Here is a 17,818-nt window from a genome sequence, read left to right as displayed (position 1 = left end):
GTAGTTTGTACTTGAAAAGCATGTTGGGGTAAAGGGCCTTGCCAAAAGAAGTTTCCTATCATCAAACCCATTGTTTCATACATAAATACACTTGAGTGTTGAGGGAATTCAGCAGACAGCAGTGACCTATCAGAACATTTCAAATTTTTATGAGGCTTCCTCAAGAATCCTAAACTCTCAAAGGTCCTCAGCACTCGACTTTCTAAGCCCTATTCTTCCACACTTTGTTTTCAAACCACTTTTTTCCAATTGTGTTGAGTTCACTTTTTAAAAATTATGTGAAAAAGGATTTTTGCTGATCTCTTTCAGCCTATGCATCAAAAGAAAAAAAAAAAAAAACTTTTTCAGTCCTCAGATTGGGGGTGAAGGGAAGGAAAAACAATCTTTTGATTCAAAATGGAAGAGGATGAATATTTAACTCTACAAACTCTGTTGTTCCTTGCTAAAGCTTAACACTGAACATAAGAAAGAAGGGCTGCTTAGTAGTACATCAGCTCCTCCATCACATCCCTAAGTGCAGGGCACTGGCAGGCATCCATGGAGTTTGTCAGGGAAAGATGTGCAAGAGGTGGAGAGTTACTGCATCACCTGGAGGTAAAGGAACTTATCCTTGTTGGAGAGAAGCCGTCAGAAATGGCTTTGCATGAGGCTTGCCTCCATCCCAAGTAATGAGTTCAAAAACCAGGCTGTTAGTGACTCTCCCTTCCTGCCTCTCTGGCAGGGCCTGAGAAACTCTTCTCCAGTGGCATTGCTCCTGTGCCTTTCTGTACTCCTGAACCAGAATTTTGTGGTGAAGAAGATGGTTAGTGGAGAAATTCCCACACAGCACTTTCTACAGGACCTGACCTAACATCATTCCATTGAACTTACAAGGAATGAACAACATATACGTTGTAGCTGAAAGCAACAGATTCTGGCTATGTTCACATGAAGAGAATGTAAATATTGGGGAAGGAAGACAAGTCCAATGGTCAGGGCACTAGCCAGGGACACACAGCCTTTCTCAAAACCTGCCTGTGCTGTAGCTGTCTTGTAAGATCAAGATAAGCAAAGTTAAACTGAACTCAATGCAAGCATATGCCATATGTAAAACAGGGTAAAAGGGCTTCCTTTCCCCACGGAAACACTCACAAGAAATTTAAAGATGAGGAGGCATCTTAGATTACTTTGGTAATTAAACACATAATTTTATAGTGAACACAAAAGTATTGAGATAAGTTCTCATAGCCACGCATGCATGAAAACCAAAGTCTTCTGCTTTGTAAAGGAAGCAGTGGAGCATGTGTTTTTAACACAGGATTTAAAAAGCCTTGGTAAATTTAGTTTCCTTGATAGCTCAGCTGACATTCTCCCACTGCTGAGCCTGCCAGTGCTGTGGTTTGTGTAGTTAGCAATGGTTGAAGATGAGTTACAATGACCTACAGGCTGAACAAAAGAGCTATCGAAATTATTTCACAGAAAACTCCTGCTTTTACTCAAAGTAGATTCCTGTAAATAAAGTATGTGAAAAAAATGTACATATATGTCTTAGCTTTCAATAAACCCGTATTTTTATACTTAAATTTCCTGATTACCAGTTCTGATCGTAGCCTGTAAAACTTCCTATGCTTCTCTTAGAACTACAGATGCTGAACACAAGTGATCATGTGAGAATTACAGCTTTCACGTCAAAGCAGTTTTCTAGCCCTTGAATCCACACAGGAGTCCCTCATTCTCATGGTTTTAAGTGGTTGATCTAATGTCTCAGCATGTGTAGACCACCCACACTTCTGGAAAACCTGAGGAGGGCAGTCCTGAAATTTTAGATGATCCCAAGAACCACGATCGTGCAGCTGTCATTCAGTTATATAAATTATGTAAAGATAAAATTTACATAAACTCATTCCATAAACCAGTGGTGTCACCCATGGACTGATCTGACACACTGCCCTCAGTGTGGGTCAGCTCCACAGACATCACTGAAAACAGAACTAGCTCTTTCCAGGGAATGCATTCATTCAGTGCCTTCTACAACCAGCAAGACTTTGCTTAGCCGTAGCATCCTGCATGTATGCATGTCAGCACTAGGATACTATAAAGTGAACTGACATATTCCATCCTTTGTGGTTAAAATCTGTTTATTCACTTCTCTCATGTTGCTTTTTGTTTCGTTGTCTCCTTACTTTACAAAACCATTGTGTGCTGGGAGATGAATCACTGAACCTGTGTTGCTTTTTAGATCCTCTCTGTGATGGTGCAAAGCACTACACTGAGTGATGAGTGCCCTAAATCACAGCTTCTATAGCTAAATTCACATTTCACAGCAGGTGTAGAGCATGGCATCTCTGGGTCCTAATCAGTCCCTGAACTGATCACAGTTCCAGCTGTGGCATCCCATGGTGTGGCCTTCCAGGCTAAATGACCCATTTCATCCCACACAACAGTGGGGGCTTTGCCATCTCACGTCTTAACATGAGATTATCACACAGCTGGAGAGTTCAGGGCTGGGGGCATTCCTGGGCCCATGAGATCAGCTGTAGTTTATGCCTAACACAGATTCTTTAGCAGACTGTGCATAAAATAAAACCAGTACTTTTAGCAACAACAGCACCCCAAGTCAGTAAAACTCAAGTCTAAACATAACCAGCAGATGAGGACCCTCAAAGAAATGAAGATGGCTAACTAAGGATTCAGAAATTAATAGAAAATAGACATATTAGCACAATATTAGACAAACATTTTCTCTGTGGTCTAACGTCCTTACCGCAGTGTCATTGGTGGTAATGTACACCAACACATCCGAGTTGTTCCTGCTGTTAATGTATCGGTAACAGTTCCACACGCAGCTTATCAAGTAACCCTGCAAAGAGAAGGCAGTTATCATTATGTGCAGCAGATAAGCCATACAAAATTTCCTGCCATAGGTTTGTGCAAATTCTTGAACCTGGACTGGTTGAGAGCTCTGGCTTGACATTGAAAACAGAAGGGGAGCATACATGTAAATACTTCAAGCCCCATGAAAACAAATAAACAAGCTAATTACTAGGAAAAAAATATATGATTATCAAACTTTCTTTTGCTAGAGAAATTTCAGCCTCCTATCTTTTTGTTCTGTGCCTTTATGAAAGGCCATAACATAAAGGAACCTTTCCACGACACCTTGTAAATTTTGTGCTCACCTCAGTCTTGTGATAGAAGGAACAAAGGAGTAGAAAGAGCAGGCAGAGTAGTGTGGAGTGAGTCATGCTCTTCAGGGCTCTGTACACAAACCAGGGTATTTAAAAAAAGAAATACTAATATAAATATAAATATGAATATGAGCCTGGGAGAAGCTTGGGACAGTCACTTTGCTTGCTGCAGTGACTATAAGTTTGTGCAGGGATTCTGTAAGTGATCCGATACCTTTTAACCCCTCTTTTACTTAAATGAGAAGGTCATATATGCAAGCTTTCTTTCTCATGCCTCTCTAAATACAGAGAGATGTGAGTTCAGTCAGACACCTCGCTGCTCTGCATAGGATGTTGCACACCAGCAGGGGTGAGGTTTACAATGTAAAATGAGCATACAAACCAGATCATGACAAAACAGAGAAGGTGTTGAAGATGCAGAATGCCTCAGGTACAATAGAAAAAATAAACAGAAACACGTTCTAGATTCCTCCATGGTAAGGCTGTTTAAGTATTATCACAGAGTGGCAGTAGTCTTCAGAAAGCTGAATCAAACCCCAGTAGAAAGAGCACAAGCAAGCTGGCGACTGAAATATCATCAAGAAAATTACAGGAACCTCTCCTTGTCCTGTGGTTGGAAGCCTAGCTGGTGACTATGTGATGACTCCATTCATCACATGCATAGTTTCAATACTCCTTTTCATTTCATCTGAGATTAAATCAACGTATTCCATATGACCGGAATAGTCTGTGGTCTTCCTATTCTTGCCTGACCAGAGAAAACTGCCAGTGTACAAGTTTTTACTGAAATCTGAAATTACTTCTATCCTTTTAATCCTTATTGCAAATACATATTTATTTTTTTTTCAGTATAAAGAAAAAAATGTTATTGCAGCAATATTCCTACTGCAGGACCATAAACTTCTCTGTGTTATTTTTCCTGGAGCTCACTTGGCTCCAGATAGCAAAGAGCTAGGAGTCTGCCTGGCAAAGAACTAGGAGTCTGCACTTCTTTTATAACTGGTTAGGCAAAACGCTCACATCTCCTCTGCCAGCAGGAGAGGTTCCAGTCTGGCCAGCAGCAAGGAGCAAAGTGGCTGGATGGAAGACAGGAGGCAAGAACACGTGGAGGAGCAGGACTCAGATCCTCAGCATGCCACGGACAAGGCTGGTGGGATTAAGTAGCTCCCTGTGGAGCTTTCTGCTTCCCACACAGCCACACACGACAGTGATGAGGTGAACAACATGATTTGATAGCACCCAGATTATATTTTTACTCAGCGGGCTCTGCATAGCAGTCCTTCCACAAACCTACTGTGTGCAAATTGAACTGCCAGCGCTGATTGGATTTGCATGTGTATCTCTCGGAGTGAGTCATATTTTTGTGACTCACTTGCACTGATGACCTTCCAAAAGCCTCTTATCCTCTTCAGCTGCCCTGTGCTTCCTCCCTCCCCAGAGCTGTCACACAGGAGCTGTGTTTCTCAGGACACCACATGACTCACAGATTGCTTGCCTGCAGATCAGGAAGAGTGTTTTTTTTTTTTTTTCTACCCAAGCCAAGCTGGCTGAAATCCAGTAAGTTTTCTTCCTCTTCTTAATGACAGATCCTGGATGACGTGGAGGTGTCACAGGCTTTGACAATACTTTCTACTATCAAATGGGGAGGATGACAGAAGTCTGGAGCGAGCTGAGTGCTAAGGGCAAGGCAGGCTGGCTCTGCACCCCGAGCTGTGGGCTATGTCAACCTGACACAGGTTACTGGAACCAGTGGTGTAGAGGCATGTAAATGAAGAACTACAGCTTTTTTTTCTTTTTCCCAGAATTGAGTAACAGTGACACTGTTGTTAATAATAAATGGTAATAAGTAGCTGAGTAGCTTTTGACACTCAGATGCCAGGCACTGAGAAAGGTGTGAGCCTGTACAGAGAAGAGTACTGAATGCAGGACACTCTTTTGGGGACACAGCCCATCTTCATAAGAAACCCGTGCACAGCAAGGCCACCTGTTTGCAAACCAGTCTTTATGCTCCTTCTGTTCAAATCCAAAGCAAGGGAAGCCCCATTTCAGATAACGCAGCCTTGTCAGGGAGAAGCTACTTGATTTATCTTTGAATTCTCTCCTTCTGCTACGTGTGCTGAATAAGCCCCATTTAACCCCACGATGTGCACACACAGCCTCTCTGCCTCCCAGCCCACCTGGATGCATGAGCTGTTTCTCAGAGGGGTGGCCTGCTCCAGCCACCTGGTGTGAAGAGGCCTCCAGTCAGCACACACCTTAGAGTTGGCGATAGTCGACCCAGTGTAAACGCCCAATGCACACTGAGAGGTATTTTCGCACAGCACAACACAGGCTGCTGACAGACTTCTTTTGGGGCAGCAGCCCCCACTCCAGAGGAGCACGGTGATGCCACCACCACTTGGAGGATGAGGACGCCAGAAGGGCTGAGCAGGGAAACAAGCACCGCACCTCTTCCTACCAGCTTTCGGTCCCTCCATTTGTATGGTGACAAATGACACTAGCCCAAAAGGAACTGAAACTGTCAAAACTTTATAAATCTGTCTCTGACAGAGTGTTTTGTTGTTGTTGTTGTTGTTGTTGTTGTTGTTGTTGTTTTGTTTTGTTTTGTTTTGTTTTTTCATACAGATGTTTAGCTGCACAAGATTTCTGCTCAAGCTGCAATATATATGAAGACTTCAGAGCAATGCTAACGCCAGAGCAGTTGGCTACGTGTATTTCACACATAGTGCTGCAGGAGGGGACACACTGGGCTGCTGCACTGATCAAATCTGCAATTAAATCCATCTTACCAGCACATTTGAATATGTATCTTGTGAGTATAAGAAGGCTCATATGGCTTAGCCCTGCTGGGAGCATCCACTGGGCTGAGACACTGGGTCTGAACTGGTGAGCACAAAACAGAGTGAGCACCACCTTATCCCATCTGCTGAGCACCACCAGGGATGGTCCTGTTCCCAGGCTCACCAGTACACCCCCACAGCTTACAGGTATACCACGAGGACCAGGGTGACACTCAGCTTGCCTCACTGAACTGGAATACCTTTCAGCTGCCTCTTCCTCCCTAATTTCCATCAAAAGGACGGCCAGCAAAGAAGAGGCCACAGTCTGCAGCTGCAGAGTTCCAGGGCAGCAAGGGGGAAGGCTTTAGTTTGGTTGTGTTTGTGCTCACTGGACTCTACCTCATTTGTGCATGGGGGATTTTGTACAGGCTGGGGAGGGAGAGGCTGAGGCCTCAGGTTGTCTGTGCCAGCAGCTGGGTCTGGGCGGAGGAAAACAAGGCTCTGTTCCCCAAAGCAGATGCGGAGAAGGGCACGATTCAAGAGCCACCACGTTGGCTTTAGAATAGAATATCCTGAGTTGGAAGGGACCCTTAAGGATCATCAAGTCCAACTCTTGACACCGCACAGGTCTACCCAAAAGTTCAGACCATGTGACTAAGTGCACAGTCCAATTTCTTCTTAAATTCAGACAGGCTTGGTGTAGTGACCACTTCCCTGGGGAGCCTGTTCCAGTGTGCAAAAACGGCTTTGTGCCGTTTGAAGTGCTGAGTACATTTAGTTATGCTGCTGGATGTTCCTCAGCCAGATAGGAAACACCTATATTTCATGGTATGTAGCTCTGGTTCAGCTTCTAGACAAACAGGGTAAGCAGTATAACACATTTTGGTCTACTCTGAAAAAGGTTCTGCTTTGGCATGAATTATCTGTCCATGCATCCATCCATCCACCTGAAATATCTATTAGCTGCTTGGGATCCAAGTGAATCCTGAGGGCTATAAAGACAAGTGCTGGTGTGTGGTTGGCTTTCATTCATTCTTACTGCCCTCCTTTGTCCCCTGCTTTTCACAGTCTTATGTACAAAGCACAGTACCTCTGTCTGACACATCCGTATCTCAATTTCTCCTCAACAGTGTTTTCATTTGCATGTAGCTGCACCCACAATAAAAGGGTCCTGATGCCAAATGTTTCTGACAAATTATGTGATTCTGTTTCATGTTTCCGACCAGATGAACGCAGCTTTTCCTGCTGTAGCTTTTCCTAGGTTACAATGTTTTGGTTTCTCTCTATTCCAGAGGGAGAGGGAGCTCAGGCATATTTTTATGCACAGCACCTTTTTGGTATATAAACCTGGTGCCATCTGTTAAGTCTATCAGTGATAAAGTGTGATGCGTCTCATAGCGTCCAGCTTTCTTTTCATGTAGCAGACTCCAAAAATCTGCATAGCAGCTCTTCTGGAAACACAAGAAATCCAAATTAAAACGCTAACTGGAATTTAGCATGTGTTTCTGTGTGAGTCATATTTTTGTGACTCATTTGCACAATAATGTGTTGCTAGAATGAACATTAAGAAAAGCAATAGTCTGTAATAACCCTGGCTGTAAAGAACTCGAATGAATACAGGAATGGAACATTAACTAATACTTCAATCTAACTAGTCACATATATTCTTGGAAAAATATTGGTAGCAGCTTTAAAATAGGATGGTTATTTTACACTATTAATTTCTGAGATTTCTTTTTTTATGTAGTAAGTATTTTTTGCCACTCCAATTTTTGTTCCATTTATTTTATAAGCCTGAGACATCTTTGTCATACTTTTTCAATGAAACACCTGACCTGCCTGCGATAAAAGCAAGGTGATGCTTGCATCTAAGACATTTAAAAAGCATGTTGCTTGTGTCACCTGGCAGACTTACACATTTATTATATTCAAAGGTGAAAAAAAAACAACACCACAAACCTCTATTGCTGTGAACATATAAATGGACAAAGCCAGAAGGCTAAATTATATTTCTAAATCAAAAAAAAAAAAAAAAAAAAAAAAGAGTATCACTTCCAACTGCACCTTAAAATATTTTATCTTTTCCTTCCAATTTAGAAATAGCTTCTATAATCTAATAACCTAATCCACCTTTTTTTTGGTCACAATAACTTTCCCTGTTTGTGCTGTATAGAAGAAACATCCTGTCCTGGCTCTTCAGGATGTCTCTAACCTAATGTGCAGAGGAAGAGCAAGAGCTATTCTGTCACCAAACCAACAGCAATTAAATAATTACTCCCCGTTTCCTTTTTCTGCCCCATGTGACAGTCTTCTGTGTTGGCACTCCCAGGAGGGTCTGCTTGGATCTATTTAACTGCTCCTTATATGAGAGCTCTTCCATCCTTCAGATCACTTTCCTTCTGTGTCTGCTGGTTCTGTAGCTCTACAGCATTCTTTTTGAGACAGGACACACAGAAGTGAACGTGTGCTTCACGATGCCAGTGTGTGGCAGACATCACAAATGGCACAGAAACCCTTAGACTTCTTTTTTTCTTTCTTTAATTTTTTTTTCCTATTTATTTCTTTATTTCAGGTTTTATATATATATGATATTTTATTAAAATCTAATATTCTTATTAATTGATTTAATTGTTTGACCAGAACTGAGAAGTAAACTAGTACTTCCACGGACCTGTGCTATTACATCTACAAGACTCCTTTTCAGGTGCTCATGCTTAGTTCAGAGTTAACTGCAGTGTCTGTGAAACAGGATTGTATTTTCTCTGTGCCCATTGCTTAGAATATATCACCACTGGGTTTCTCTACTGTTTTATTGCTTAGTAACTCAGAGCCTTGAGACCCTTCTCCAAAGCCTTCTCAGCTGATTGCTTCCCTATTCTGGGTGACATTGCAAAAAATGTTGTCGCTAGATCTTCATTCCCTCTCCCAGATCTTTTGTGAATGAAGACCATGGAGTTTGGTTGTAAAAACTTATTTACCTTTATCCTCTATTTCCCAGCTACAATGTACAAGAAGACCTTTCCTCTTGTCCCTACACTTCTCACACTTCTCAGGGTGGTTTTTTGTTTGTTTGTTTGTTTTGTGTTTTTTTTAAAGCCTCCAATGAGAGGCTTTACCAAATACCTTTGAAAAAAAAAAACCAAGAAATCTGTATCTACAATCCCTTTCTTGTCCACTCTTTCAATGGATTTAAGCATCATGAGCTCCCCCTACAAGCATTATGCTTCTCCATTGGGGTCTACATGTTCACGTGTCTTCTGTAACATTTTCTCTCTCTTTTTTTTTTTTTTTCCACAATGCCTACCACTTTGCTTTGTGCAGCTATCAGACTGCCTGGTCAGTAGCTCCCTATGTGTATTCTGGGGCCAGGACTCCCAGAGGGAGCATTTCACCCATGACCAGAAGTAGATGGCATACAAGTAATGGACTTACCTTAAAAGCCAAAATGATGCTTATGAAAAGGAGTATAATCACAACCAGACATGTGGGGTTCACAGACATGATCTCTTCCTTGTAGGGAAAATTGCTGGGCTGCACAAGCAAAAATAAGCAAAACACTGTAAGTTAATCTCACGAGTCATTTAAGAGCCATTCAATTAGAGCAGTCTATAATTAATAGCTTAAAAAACTTGCTGTGATCTACTAAATTGGGAACTCTCTGCACCAATAACCAATTTCAGTAAATTTGTCTGGAACATGTGCTACAAAGGCTCAGCCTGCCAAATGTTCCCTAGAGGGCCGAGGGGTTTGCTTTTGCTCTATATGTGTGGTGGGTTTTCTTTCCCTTTGTGCATGCTGGTTTTGTAACAGACACAGATTGACAAGGGGCATCCCTCTGAGGACTTTGCAGCAGGAAACGTGCCTTCTTGGGCAAAGGCAGGAAAATTCTGGTCCTATGAAGTGGTCACTGTCTTACAAGATACAGTACTCTAGCCATGGCTGCCAATGACCAGTGGTAGCTCCTTCCAAGAATCAAAGAGGAAAAGTCCAGACAGCACGATCCTTTCACCTAAATATTTGATTAAAAGACATTGGCTGTATTCAAATCCGTCTTCTTTTAGCTACATTTGGACTAGTTCTCCCAGGGCCACTTGTTAATGCTGCTGTTCCCCAAGGCTTGGGCCTTCCAGGGGAGCAAAGTCATGACTGAATCTGAATGTGCTCCAGGCCCTTCCGTTTTCTTGTATGTGAAATCGAGGTGACAACGTTCATCTTTTTAGAGCAGCGATTAGGATTGTGAGACACTTCAGGATCAGTGGCTGGAAAACAACCTCTAAACATGTTTTGCTATATCTAGTATCGCTTAAAAAACACCCTTTAAAATGAATTGTTTTGAAACATGGCAGCACCAGGGTTCCTGTTCCAGATGGAAGAAACCATTTTTTGCAGACAGAGCTGCTCTTCACACACGATAGCTCCACTGCAGCAGCAGCAGCCCACTATGACTGCATGCATTAGCTCCTTCCACGCACAACCCCCTTTTTCCTTACAGGTCTAATTACTTAAGCAGGCCAGCTCTGAATCCCTGTCAGGACAATTAAACAGCCCAAGCTATAACTGTACTCTTGGCAACAATGGTGAAAACCCAGTCTAACCCCTTGATGCCCCTTACACCAGAAGTCAGAGCAGTGCTTCAGGAAATTCTCCTTTTGGACAGCCGTTGGCGAGAACAGCTCTTAATGTAGTGCTTCCATGAACTGTTCGGGGTGGTTAACATCAGCTGCAGCTGTAGCCAATGCAGATAACGGTTACATAAGCACATTTTCCGCTTCTTGACAGCAACGTTTCTGTTAATGTACTGAATTTCATGGCTGAGATTTTTATCGTGTTATCTTCTTTGTCGAGGCACAGCTTTTGTAGGAAACCAACTTGCTATAATTTAACGAGTTACTTTTTTTTCTTTTTTTTTCTTTTTTTTTTTTTTTCACACAAGGTTATTGCTAAATATAGTGGATACGGTCACTCAGAGACCAAGAAAGCAAGAGTGTATGCCAAGAAAAGATGCTTTGCAAAGCAAAATCAAACCCCTTATGTAGAGAACATTTAAGTACTATGACCACAGCCCCACCCTACTGCTTGCAGGAGTGAGGCCATCAGCTTGGTTAGAAAGCCCAGTCAGTTAGGGTCAGTCCCAGTAAAACTACTCAAATAGGTTATCTTTTAGTACTGATCTACCATTAAAACTAGTCAAACCAATTCATGAGTGTAATAGGAACTTCCTAGCTTGGTTTTGGGGAACCATTCGCTAGTCAAAGACTAGACAACAGTATGCTGGGGTTTTGGTCATAACCTGATGGCCTGTTTCCAAACAACAAAGCAACTGGGATTTGCATGGGGGCAAGAGGAGGGTGGGAAAATGACCAAGGAAGTTCCTGCAACCTTGAAGAGCAGGAACATCTGTTGGAGCCAAGAGACCTGGCCAAGTCTGGGAGCAGCACATCCCTTACGTCAGCAGTACTTCAAGTGAAAGGGCCTCATCAGCACTGAAAGTAACAAGCTGGGAGAGTACGTGAGGAGCACATTCTGTGGTTTCTGTCCTCCACGCTCAGGTTTTGGAGTTTCCTTCCTAGACAGATGTGAGGTGGGAGCAAGCCCCATGTGGTGGCTGTCCCCACCAAGTGGTGCCTGGGAGATCTTAGCATGCTGTATGAAAACCAAAGCAGGCCCCTCCTGGGGCTTCCCTGCTTGCTGTGTGGGACAAAAGGCTTCTGAAGCTGTGATGGATGGCCCAGGGCTGTGGGTCAACGTGGAAGAAGTTCACTTTGTTTGCTAACCAGGCTGGTTGCACCTGCCAGCCAGAAGATATTTAATGCTGGCTTGCCCAGGCTGGCCGACGACCCACCTGATCTTGACTCACAACCACAAACACCTTCAGTGCAGTAGGAAAAACAGTTATGAAACCTTCATTTTGCAGAGAAGCAGGAAAAATTACGGGAAGTGTCCTGGCTGCCCAGTGCAGGTACTGCTGCGGAGTTGGTCTGTGCTGGGAAGGTCTCCTTCATTCCCACCGTAACCAAGTACCAAAAGCGGCTCAGATGAACCAAACACCCATTGCCCTCTGCTGATGCAAAAAGTGATGAGCTCAAACACTGATGTGGCTGTACAAAGTGGGAAGAGACAAATTCTGTTCCCGTGCAAGGGGTTTGTCACCCATGGGGGAAATCAGGAGCTGGAAGCCTGCCGCAGGGATGGTCCTGAACACCAGGGTCAGGCCAAAGGTTTGGCAAATGCATGAGTGCCATAACTTCTGGGAAAAGCTCAGCGTCAAATGTTGTGCAAGGTCTGATGAGGCTCAGACAGAAATATGGCTGGGTGGGAAAAAATCCAGCCCGTCACTGGAAATGCAGGAGGGATTTTGCGGGAAGATGTTGTGAAATTTCATGCACAGACAAGAAGTACTTGTAGTGGTGTGGCACTGGCATGCTGAAGTCTTAATTAAAGTGTCATTCATAACCTTGTCATGGACACTGAGTGCACTGCATGCATGGTAATATGCCCTTAAATTTTCAATTAAAAATAATTACTGCTTATATGTAGCAAAGCTCTATTAGAGACTTCAAAAGAATTTTAATCTTGCATGGTAAGTATATAGTATTGACATTGTACAAATGCACAACAACAGAAAGCCCAAGCCTGAAGCTTCTTCTTGTTCCCTCTTGTACAACCACCCATGCTTTCCTTCCTCTGGGACCACAAAATAATCCACTTCATATGATGGTGTGGGTTCTTGTTCAACAGTTACAATACTCTGAAATTAGATCTTACAGAATTGAAATAAAACAGGAATGCATCTGTAGAATTTTTAAAACCCTGCTAGGAAGTTAATTGTACTTCTTTGGAATTATGAAATGTCATTAAAATGTCAGAAAGAATATTCGCTTTTTAAGCTTTAGTTTATAGGAATCAGTTTTTTAGTTTTAATCTTTTACATTCTCTAGACCTCACCTCTAGGACTGAAAAGCGCGACTGGCACAACGAGCTGGTAGACAGCAGCATCGCAGCTACTTAATATACTTTGAAATTTTCTTTAGATGACCTGAGAAAGCTCTGTACTTTCACAAAAAAAAACAGTATTGCATAACTCAGTTGCAGACTAGCCTGTTCTGCACCTCTGGTTCAATTCATTATGTATACTGTTATCAGATGACAGAAGATGAAGTGTTTAATTTTAAGGTTTTAGAAAGCACATACATCAAAGTGTTATTTGGGGTAAAGAAATCAAATGCATTTTAGGTCAAACTACTTCAGACCCCTGCTGCTCCAAGAACCAAGAAGATTTTTTTTTTATACATGCAACATTTGCTCTATGTGAAGATTTTTTTTTCCTAGTGACAGTGATAATGACCAAGACGTTCAACATAACCTTCAGAAAGTTTTATGACACGTCATCTCCCTGCAATGTTTCAAATGACAGATTTGTAACATCTACTTATTTTACATGACCCTTTGTGCTGAGATGCTCTTGCAGTGTATGGGATTTTAGGGACACACCTGTGTGCAGCTGGGTACTAAATGGCAATGCAAAGTTTCCAAAGATACTTAGAGACTCTGAAAGAAACAGTCAGTGTAGGCTGATGTTACAAAACAGCTTGTGAACACCATGCTTAGTGTTTTGGAGTTGCAATACTTTTAGCTAGGGCTCTGCCTATCGTATTGATAGAATCCTATTTGCCTAAAAGTACTTAGAGGGTTTTATAGCAGCTTGCAACTCACCGTTGGTAGACTTAAATCTGCTAGATCTGCACCAAACTGAATAGATAAAATAATTCCAGGTACTAGCATAGAGAAGTAGAAGTGATTAAAAATACAGGGTTTTGACCTTTTGGTAAGGAAATCATATTCTTCTGTGACTGCCAAATACATTCCATTACCTGAGGTATATGCTCTTCCAGATATTCAGTAATGAATTTGAAGAATGTTTGGGATTTTTCATTTCCCTTATGGAGCTGTTCTCCCTAAAACACCAACCCCCATATTTAAAGCAGTTTTAGAAGCACAAAAACTGAGAACGCCAGGAAGAAACACAATTTACTCCCTTACTTTCTGCCTTGCTTAGCAGGCCCCCTGCAAAGGGAATGAGGGCAAGATGTCCCTAGGGCTGATTTATAAATCATCAGGAGCAATCACACCCAATTGGCATGACTCATATCTCACCTGTGGGGACATGGGTATTAACTGCAATCTTGTTCTTAATGTGGTATTTATCATATCTACCATGAACATCATTTAAAGGTAAGGGAGCACGTCCATGGGCGCAAGCCTGCATAGCAGTACCTGGGCTGTATGGCTACATTGGTGATATTATTGTTAAAAACTGGAGAAGTTTATTTTTAGTTTCATCTTGTTCTGCCCCTAAATCCTTGACATTGCAAGAGCATCTCAGCATCTCTGAATATCAGATACCAGCAGACACGAATTTCACTCATTGCATCTGTTTTTTCCTACTTAGAGCGTATTTGCTCTGAACCAAACGTGGCAACCTTTTGCCAGCTGATGTGGGCTCCTGTGTGGGGGTCCCAGAGATTCCTGCTGAGCTACTTCTTCTAGGGACCACAGCCCAGACAAGGAAGATTACAAGGCTGTAAATGGTATAATAGAAACATCTTGCTTCTTAGTGAACTTTACCTGGAATAACTTTTAGCTACTCATTATCATTACACCTCTCATCTAATTTAAACAGCCTTTAAACCTAGATGCTATGCATACAAAAACCATGATGGCATCACCTTTTGGTCTCCTTCCTTGACAAACTAAGCAGGAAATTTGATTATCTGTCATCATACTACAATTTATCTAGCTTTTATATGATTTACAGAGGAGCTTCCCTGCATGTACTTTGACTTTTAAGTCGGAGACACCAGAAGTAGATAGACACAATCTACGTGATCAACAGAGAAGGAGAGCCTCCTATCTTACTATTCTTTGCTTTATTTTCTTCTGCCCACAAATCTCATGAATAGTATTTGCAAGCAAAAAAAAAAAAGAAAAAGAAAAAGAAAAAAAAAAGTGAACTCTTGTTTTGTCACTTAGTTCCCCCCAGGCTGCTTACAAAATCACTGCATTCTAGTTGCAGTTGCCATGGTATAAGCTCATCTGTATTTTTTAATATATTTTTTTATTTTTTTAATATTTATTCACATTTAGCAATGTAACACAGGTTGCTGAATGAACTCAGCTTCTTAATCAATGTGGCTCACTCTGAGTAATGGTTCTGTCCATAATGTTATTTACATCTCCATCAGTCTCTGTGTCAGCCACAGGTTTTACTAGAAGTGATTTTGCTGGGAAAAGCCACAAGTACTGACTCTGGGAAATGCAGAGATGTGCTCACTTTGGGCAATGCAGGGTACGGTCTTTCAGAGGATGACACAGCACTACTAGATTAGGCTCCTGCTCTCAGCCTTCCTCTAGAGGACTTGGTTCCTTTGGACAGTGACCTAGGAAAGCTCTCCCAAGGTTGGCACTACCTTTGTGAATGGCCTCTTGGGCACCACAAACCTATTCCATCTGCCATCTAACGTGATCTAATGCATTTGTTACATCCTTTATTGATCTAGTGCTTCACTGATGTTCTGAGCATCGTGCTACGAAGTCAAATGTCTTACAAAGGTCTACTGTGCCCCTGCCCAGCTTTATTGACAAAGTCAGTAATCTTGTCAGAGACAGAAAATGAGTTTCCCTGCAGGACTGATTTGCTGTGAAACCATGCTGGCAGTCATTAATCATATTTCTCTGTCCTAATCCTTTGTCAATTGACTCTCATCTCAGCATTTCTGTTACTCCGCTTGGTAGCAATGTCAGGCTAATCAGCCTATAATTATCCTGAAAATTCCCCTTGCCCTTCTGAGCACAGACAGTTTAGCGCTCATGAAGCCTTGTGCAATTTCATTACTCACGTAGAAGGTGATTTACAACAGCAAGAAAGGATCTGTGCAATCAGACATTTTAACACTCCAGAGTGCACATTATCTGGGCTTGCTCATTTTAAAACGGTGTGTTCAGAGTGAAAACTCTTTAATATGTTTCTTGACTGTCAACGAATAGAAAGTACTTCCAAAACCCCAGCTACATAAACATGTTATACTGCTTGTTTCCAAATGCAGAGCAGAAATAGCTGGTGAACACTCCTGCCTTCTTTGCATCAGTATATTTATCACCTCTGCCCAACAAATGGCCTCTCCTTGCATTAGAAGTTTTTCTTTTTCATTTCTAATATACTTGTAAGTAGTCTTTTGGCATTTTTGCAGTTATAGATTTTTCTCTGAGGTTGTTAGTTATTTTTTTTACCTCCGGTAACTTCTAATGAAGGTTTCACTAATTTGAGCTAGCCAGAAATAAAACATCTCAACAGCGTGGAAAATTCTTATAAGGAGATTAAATCTCCAGCTTTCTTGAAGTCAGCACCATGCCTCAGCGTACCACAGGAAAAGCATCACAGAAGAAAACCCAAATATATGTGTGAGGCAGATGGTGGCTCCACTGACCGGGAGGGAAAAACATGTCCTTCCTGGAGTTATTGATAACACCTTGGAGTTGCTGTTAGAAATGTAGGTCAAAACGGGAACGTGGCTCACAAAGAGCTCTGCTACACAATTTCCAGTGTCCTCCAGGGTCTGCTCTTTGTATTTTGGCTATCGAAGGGCCAAAGGCAGTGATGTCTTAGCAGACATTTTGAGGGAATTGGCCATCCTTTGCCCTCCTGGTGAGCTGGCTCCAAATGTGGCACCAACAAGAACAGGAGCTCTTCAGCATGCAGCTCCCAGCCCCAGACTGCTGCTTTCTCCCTCATATTTTCCCTCAAGGACCAAGATTAAACAAAACCTGGTTACAGTGAGCCCCCTGGGATGGGGAGTGTGAGCTCCAGAGCTGCAGCTGGTCCTCGTGCTGCCACAGGAGGGGGGCTGGCACCGACCCATGGTGAGAGGCTGCAGGAAAAGGGTGAAGAGGAGGGCTCCAGCCTTAATTTGTTCTTTTCCACCCTTATCTCTGAGTACCTTTTGAATTGTTCCTCTGCTTCTCTTCCAGTGCAGCACCAGCTGTGACTGTGGGCGGGTGTTAAGTAAGGTGAAGGATAACAGGTCCCTGATGCATCCCAGCTCCCGCTGGCTTGACACATTGCCTCTTCCCAGAGATTTGTGCAGCCACTTATCTGCCTGCTGTTGCTCATTACCTGTTATTTATAATGCCCTAGGTGGTTTTCCATCCACATAACAAAGTTCACAGCCAAACTAATCTGCATTCAAGTTCTCAAGGCAGGTTTTCAGAGACAACCACAGCGTTAAGTTGTCCCAGAGCTCTGCAACTCCATCTGAACCCATCCAAACACAGCCCAGGACCAGAGGTGAAAGATTTGCTTGTTTTCACTTTAGGTGGTTGCAGTCGCATACTATAGCTCACATAGTACTGATTATGAATGTTTGGCCACAGTAGAACCTGTCAAGAAGGGAGCCTCTAATTGTCCCAAAGATGAGACAGATTGATAATATTTTCTAGCAAAAACAAACCTACCTTGAATCTAACTCCTGTCTAAAGAAATAGGTGTTAAAGCCGCTACATAAATTCAAAGGAGCAACAAAACATCCTTGGTATAGCAACAAAAATAAGTCACTGGATATGAATGCAGTAACTCTGAATCCAAAAGCAATCTCTTAGGATCTCTCTCTTGCACTATCATCCTCATTCCTAATGAAATGGTGCTGAGAGCTTCCACAGCATCACAAAACTCCAGTATCTGTGTAATTACAGTATCTGCACAGATACTGTAGTGTAAGCAATGTAAGTTAGCAATGCAGCTCGCAAGGGTGTGGAATATAGATGAGCAAGCTCAGACTGAGATGACTGTTCAAGGACTGCATAGGAAGTCAACAGTAA

General features: G+C 42.3%; 1 protein-coding gene across 1 annotated transcript in view; it reads right to left on the bottom strand.

Annotated features, from left to right (window-relative positions):
* Positions 1-17,818, bottom strand: part of LAPTM4B (lysosomal protein transmembrane 4 beta) — a gene marked incomplete at its 3' end in the record, with an annotated part of 58,829 nt that overhangs the window by 16,570 nt on the left and 24,441 nt on the right. Inside the window, exons 5-6 of the mRNA XM_084281556.1 lie at positions 9,380-9,478; positions 2,744-2,839 (exon numbers count right to left, since the gene is read on the bottom strand). Coding sequence (XP_084137682.1) covers positions 2,744-2,839; positions 9,380-9,478 — 195 coding nt within the window. The remainder of the gene's footprint in view (positions 1-2,743; positions 2,840-9,379; positions 9,479-17,818) is intronic.

The sequence above is a fragment of the Netta rufina genome, assembly GCF_964035555.1.
Source record: "Netta rufina genome assembly, chromosome: 2".
NCBI classification, from domain to species: domain Eukaryota; kingdom Metazoa; phylum Chordata; class Aves; order Anseriformes; family Anatidae; genus Netta; species Netta rufina.
This window is presented reverse-complemented; position numbering and strand designations above follow the sequence as displayed.